This window comes from Pelophylax lessonae (genome assembly GCF_965119305.1).
Source record: "Pelophylax lessonae genome assembly, chromosome: 6".
Classification (NCBI taxonomy): domain Eukaryota; kingdom Metazoa; phylum Chordata; class Amphibia; order Anura; family Ranidae; genus Pelophylax; species Pelophylax lessonae.
Genome location: NC_138773.1, coordinates 43,224,047 through 43,230,926, shown reverse-complemented (window position 1 = coordinate 43,230,926; position 6,880 = coordinate 43,224,047). Strand labels below are relative to the sequence as shown.

The 6,880-nt window shown below is 42.9% G+C and overlaps 1 protein-coding gene across 1 annotated transcript; it reads right to left on the bottom strand.

Annotated features, from left to right (window-relative positions):
* Window positions 1–3,839: 3,839 nt before the first annotated feature.
* On the bottom strand, window positions 3,840–5,396 carry LOC309558552 (E3 ubiquitin-protein ligase TRIM39-like; the record flags this gene model as incomplete). Its single annotated transcript, XM_082261631.1, has 1 exon — window positions 3,840–5,396. The coding sequence occupies one exon, from the start codon at window positions 5,394–5,396 to the stop codon at window positions 3,840–3,842; it is 1,557 nt and encodes a 518-aa protein (XP_082117757.1).
* Between the last annotated feature and the right edge of the window lie 1,484 nt (window positions 5,397–6,880).

Below are 6,880 nucleotides of genomic sequence, written 5' to 3'. Positions count from 1 at the left end.
AAATTCCGGACCCTCGTCCCTTCCGGGGATGCTCCGTCACCACCAGCTGCTGCGAGCCCCGGTGCGCATGCGCACAAGGCATTTTCAAGGTCCGATGAAATTCTAAGACTTACGAACAGCTGACTGAGAGGAGGAGGGGCTGAGGTGGGACGCACAGACAGCTGCAGGATAATGTTACAACACCGCCGCGTCATCGAGCAAGGAACATGTTGCAGAGCTGACTTAGAGGAGGCGGGAAGGAAGTGAATACTCAATAGTAATGATAAAAAATGTTTAGTATTTCTTATTATTATTTTTTTTTTTATCATTACTATTTAGTACGAGTATTCACTTCCTTCCCGCCTCCTCTAAGTCAGGTCTGCAACATGTTCCTTGCTCGATGACGCGGCGTTGTTGTAACATTATCCCGCAGCGGTCTGTGCGTCCCACCTCAGCCCCTCCTCCTCTCAGTCAGCTGTTCGCAAGTCTTAGAATTTCATCGGACCTTTAAAATGCCTTGTGCGCATGCGCACCGGGGCTCGCATCAGCTGGGTTATGACGTAGCCTCACCGGAAGTGACGAGGGTCCGGAATTTTCATGGGTCCGACGAAATTTTAGAACACCGGCATATTTTTCCATTCCACATGTCCTTAACTTCAGAGCTCTGGAAGTAACCCACTCGCATGCAAGTATAGTGAATGGGTTACTTAACTTTTTTTTTCTGTTTTTGAGTCTTATATACGGTGTACAAAACAAGAAACATTTCCAGTCTATACACGTCAGAGACACCTAAAAATATACCTTTACATACAGGAAACAGATGTATATACAACAGGAGGAAAGCAAACATCTCAGAATAGCAAAATATCCTGTAAACAAGATATTCTCACAACTCAAATAACAATGGGAGGAAATTCACATCCACCATGACAAAACGTGTTTTAATTACAGAGAGATTTTCTAAAACTAAAAGTTTAAGGCCCCTTTCACACTTGCGGACCGTTCAGATATGCCTGTCAGTTTGTCAGGCGGATCTGAACGGATGCCCCATGCATCTCTATGGGGCATCGGATGTCAGCGGAGACATGTCTGCTGACATCCGATCCGGTCCGTCAAATCTGGACAAGTGGAAACCCTATTTTCCATCCGTCCAGCGGATCGGAGGTCCGTTCTCATCCGATTCCCCCATAGAGAACAGCGGGGACCTGACAGCTCTGTCTCAGAACACAGCGCGGAGACAGAGCTGCCATCCGCCTGCTCAGCGGGGGATCGGCGGATCGATCCTCCGCTGAGAAAAATGGAGTCCGCCGACGGACTCCAATTGTGAAAGGGGCCTAAAGCATGACCCCAACCATTTAATTAAGCATGACCATAACATTTAAATGAAACATAATCCTATCAATTTCCTCTCATTTGTCACAAACGTGACAATTAGATATCCTTCCACCAATATGGGTCATCCTGGATTGCTTTCCTATAAATGCATTGGCTTATCTTTTATGAACATGTATAGAAACAAACAACAGTATACACAAGAGACAGATCAAAGTCACTCAGCTGCTGGTTTTCCAGCATGCACGTCCCACATACACATGTCGGACATTTTGTTTCTTTGAACCTGCAAATGTCTCCTGACATTCTGCCTGTGTGTACGGGGCTTAAATAATAATCAGCTTAAATTGAATGTATGGGGAAAATATGCGTTTTGTGTGGTCAAAAATAAAAAAAATTTCCATACATACATTTAAAGTATATCCCAGGGCAAAATAAAAAAAATCCTGTACATCTCTGCAACATGTGCACATTTCCCCCTGTTTTATTTCTATAAAGTCCCTGCAGGTGCATAAAAATACCTGTTGATTTCATCATTGTGGTCTGCACTACACTAATAAATAAGATGGCATGTGTTGGGCCTAATAAATCAGATTATGGAGTATGGTCAACACTTTTTTTTTTTTTTTTTTTTACCAAAACCACCAGTACTGGCCAGTCCTCACTAGGGATGATCGAACTTTTCAAAAGTTCGGTTCGACCAGAACACCCGAACTTCCCGAAAGTTCGGCCCGGATTTCAGAACCCCATTGAAATCAATGGGACCCGAACTTCGGTAATCAAAAAACACCATTTTGAAGCCCTAAAACCCAATAAATGCCCCTAAAAAGTGCATAGGGTTCTGGGTCATGCCCCAGGGACTATTAATCACACAAAAAAAGTTCTTAAAAATTGTCATTTTTGATAGAGAGCCAATTATTGAAAAAATTATTGAAAAAAATGAGATTTCTTTGGATTTAGTGTCTGGGGGGGGGGGGGGGGTCTAAAAAGTGTACCTGTGAAGTTTCAGCTCTGTAGCATGTCCAGAACCAAAAAAAAAAAAGTTTGTTTGTATTAGAATTGCAATAGAACAGGATAGTGGCTCCGCTATTTTCACAACTTGCCGGTTTTGTAGCAGGCGTTTTTTTGGGCATTTTTTGGGGGTCTTTGGAGGCAGGCATAACATCAGAAATTCTGTGTAGGGGTATATATACACACACACACATGTATGTATAGATACACATACACATATATAGGTGTGAAAGTAGCAGAACACTATGCTTGCGCTAATGAAATAATTAACACCCATATGGCTTCTCTCCTTTCACACCTATATGTGTGTATGTGTATAAATACATATAAGTGTGTGTGTATATATACCCCTATACAGAATTTCAGATGTTTTGCCTGCCTCCAAAGACCCCAAAAAAATGCCCAAAAAAAACGCCTGCTGCAAAAACACACCTGGGCGTTTTTGTAGCTGGCGTTTTTTTGGGCATTTTTTGGGCGTCTTTGGAGGCAGGCATAACATCTGTACTTCTGTGTAGGGGTATATATATACACACACACACATGTATGTATATATACACATACACATATATAGGTGTGAAAGTAGCAGAAACCTATGCTTGCGCTAATGAAATAATTAACAGGCATATGTCTCCGCTCCTATATCACCTATATGTGTGTATGTGTATAAATACATATAAGTGTGTGTGTATATATACCCCTATACAGAATTTCAGATGTTTTGCCTGCCTCCAAAGACCCCCAAAAAATGCCCAAAAAAACGCCTGCGCCAAAAAAAAACGCCCAGGGCATTTTTTTTTTCGTTCAGCCCTCTGGGTTGAATGAAAATACTACCTGTGTGTGCCAGGCATTAGTTATGAGAAAAATAACCTTAAGCATGGTCATAGTTTCAAGATTGTATATGATTTAAATCATGGGTGTCCAACCTTTTGGCCTCTCTGGGCCACATTGAGTGTAGAGAAATTTTCTCTGGCCACATATAAAATATATACTATAGTTAAGGCATGTAATAAAATGCCGCTGCGCCCCCCACACTAATTTAACACAACAGGAGGATGATCAAATTATATGGAATCAGTATACAGAGGTTTACTTCTTCTGAGAGATAATAAAGGAACACTCTAACCACCATGACCACTTCAATGATTTGAAGTGGTCATGGTGGTAGGAGTCAGAAACACTGCACATGCTTGCCTCCCCCCCCCCCCCCTCAGCCTCTGTCTACTGTTAGTTGGAAGCTGCTGTGGCCATGCCCCTGGCCCGACTTCCTTCCTCCCCAGCAAAAAAAAAAAATTGTCAGGGGGCACTGGGCCGCATTGCCTGCAGTTCTGGGCCGCATGCGGCCCTCGGGCCGCAGGTTGGACATGCCTGATTTAAATGGATGATTCTATCTCATCAGTACTTTATAAACATTTTTAAAATGTATTTGTTCCTTGATAGTGAGTAGTAAGCTAAACCCCTCTTGTAAAATGAATAGGCAATCTGACACTGGAGAGCCCAGCACTAGTAAGAATACATTTTTACTCTATTATTCTAATGATGGAATTTTCAAACACAAAGAAAGCAGCATGAAGAGGCTCTGTGAATGTGGCGGTAAAGGTGTGAAGGTGTCTGATGGAATCACACAGCTGGTAAAAGGACAATCGTCCCTTATCATAATCCAGGTAGATCCCAACTGTCTTTAGAGAGGAGTTGGAGTCTAATTTTTTAACAGAGTCTTTGTGCCGGGCTTGGAGACCAGTTCTATAAATCAGACCCCATGACTTGTCATTATAACCTATGAAAGATTCAATTCCATCTGTCTTCCTCTCCATGCTTTGAGCGGCCACCCCAACCAGCCATTCCTTTGCTTCGCTCACATCCACCTCCCAGTAATGTCTCCCTGATGAGAAGCTCTGTGTACTCAATACCTGTCGGACTGTAAACCTCTCGGGATCATCCGGTTTGTTCTCTGGTTTATTGCTACCAGAAGCTGATTTGAGATTTTTCGATATAATAGTGCGATTGCTGGCTGTTTTTATATCCAGTAGGATGTCTGATTTCTCCATTATTGAGAATTGTTTCTTTATCTTCAGATCTAGTAGACTGTCAGTAAAGTGGAGAAGTCCTCTGTGGAGCATCTGTGAGATCATTCCTTCATCCAGACATCCGGCATCTCTTACATCACCACTGCTAGGAATGATGTCATCACTGATCATTTCTTTTTTTAGCACAGTTAATGGATCTGTGATGTCACATACGGCCTCCATTTCATTAATTTTCCTGGACAGCTCATTCTTCTGTGTCTCCAGCTTCTGGATCATATCACAGACTGACTGGGAGATCTTCTCCTCCTGTCTGGAGACCTCAGTCAGGATTCTCTTCTCTACATCATCCAGATGTCTCCTGATGTCTCTAAACAGCTCAGTGACTCTCCCAGTGACATCAGCTGCTTTTCTTTTCTCTCCCGTCCTGTGATTTTCCAGATTCTGGATTCTCTTCTCAGTCTCTTGTCTGTCATTGTTCAGTTTCTCAGTAACATCTTTCAATTTCTGTTTCTTCTTCTTAGAGGCCTCATTCAGAAGCTCCACCTGGTGTCCTTTGTGGTCTCCAGCCACCCAGCAGGACATACAGATACAGGCACTGTCCTCTGTGCAGTAATATTTCAGGATCTCTTGGTGTATGGAACATTTTCTGTCTTCAAATGATGTGGTGGGTTCAGTTAAAATGTGGTGCAGTGACTTGCTGTGATTACTTAGGTGCATATCACAAAAGGAGGCCTCACATAGCAGACATGATTTAGTAGCGGGTACGGGAGGATTACAGTACGTACAGAAGACCTCTATGTCCTCCGGGTGAGCAGATCTGAAATTATCCACAATGTTACACAACTTCCTGTTCTTCTCCAGTGGAGGGCGCTCTGTATACTGCTCTCTGCACTCCGGACAGGAATAAATCAAAGACTTCTCCTGTGTATCCAGCACAATCACTATACAATCCTTGCAGAAGTTATGTCCACATTTTAGTGATACGGGATCCTTATAAAGGTTCAAGCAGATGGAGCAGTTCAATTCTTCTCTCAGGCTAGAAGTCGCCATTTTGGTGAAAAAATAAACTTCTTCTACAACTCGGTTCAGAAGGGGGAGCGGCTGATGTGTCCCGTACACGGAGATGCGCGTACACGGAGATGAATGTGAAAGTATTTCTGTTAATGCTTATCAGGAAGTGAGCGTCATATAAAAAAAGAACCTCCCTGTTCACTTAACCCTTTATTTCTTCTAGTTTGATACAGCAACTCTACATCATACTGGTTAAGGACGTCTCTTATGTTATTTGCTTTAAAATTAAAGAGACGGTGCAAAAAAAAAAAAAAAATTAAACAATATAAATAAAATGTAAAAAAAAAAACAAATATATATATACTGTACATATATATATACAGTGGGTACGGAAAGTATTCAGACCCCCTTAAATTTTTCACTCTTTGTTATATTGCAGCCATTTGCTAAAATCATTTAAGTTCATTCTTCTTCCTCATGAATGTACACATAGCACCCCATACTGACAGAAAAACACAGAATTGTTGACATTGTTGCAGATTTATTAAAAAAAGAAAAACTGAAATATCACATGGTCCTAAGTATTCAGACCCTTTGCTCAGTATTTAGTAGAAGCCCCCTTTTGATCTAATACAGCCAGGAGTCTTTTTGGGAAAGATGCAACAAGTCTTTCACACCTGGATTTGGGGATCCTCTGCCATTCCTCCTTGCAGATCCTCTCCAGTTCTGTCAAGTTGGATGGTAAACGTTGGTGGACAGCCATTTTTAGGTCTCTCCAGAGATGCTCAATTGGGTTTAAGTCAGGGCTCTGGCTGGGCCATTTAAGAACAGTCACGGAGTTGTTGTGAAGCCACTCCTTCGTTATTTTAGCTGTGTGCTTAGGGTCATTGTCTTGTTGGAAGGTAAACCTTCGGCCCAGTCTGAGGTCCAGAGCACTCTGGAGAAGGTTTTTGTCCAGGATATCCCTGTACTTGGCCGCATTCATTTTTCCCTCGATTGCAACCAGTCGTCCTGTCCCTGCAGCTGAAAAACACCCCCACAGCATGATGCTGCCACCACCATGCTTCACTGTTGGGACTGTATTGGACAGGTGATGAGCAGTGCCTCGTTTTCTCCACACATACCGCTTAGAATTAAGGCCAAAAAGTTCTATATTGGTCTCATCAGACCAGAGAATCTTATTTCTCACCATCTTGGAGTCCTTCAGGTGTTTTTTAGCAAACTCCATGCGGGCTTTCATGTGTCTTACACTGAGGAGAGGCTTCCGTCGGGCCACTCTGCCATAAAGCCCCGACTGGTGGAGGGCTGCAGTGATGGTTGACTTTCTACAACTTTCTCCCATCTCCTGACTGCATCTCTGGAGCTCAGCCACAGTGATCTTTGGGTTCTTCTTTACCTCTCTCACCAAGGCTCTTCTCCCCCGATAGCTCAGTTTGGCCGGACAGCCAGCTCTAGGAAGGGTTCTGGTCGTCCCAAACATCTTCCATTTGAGGATTATGGAGGCCACTGTGCTCTTAGGAACC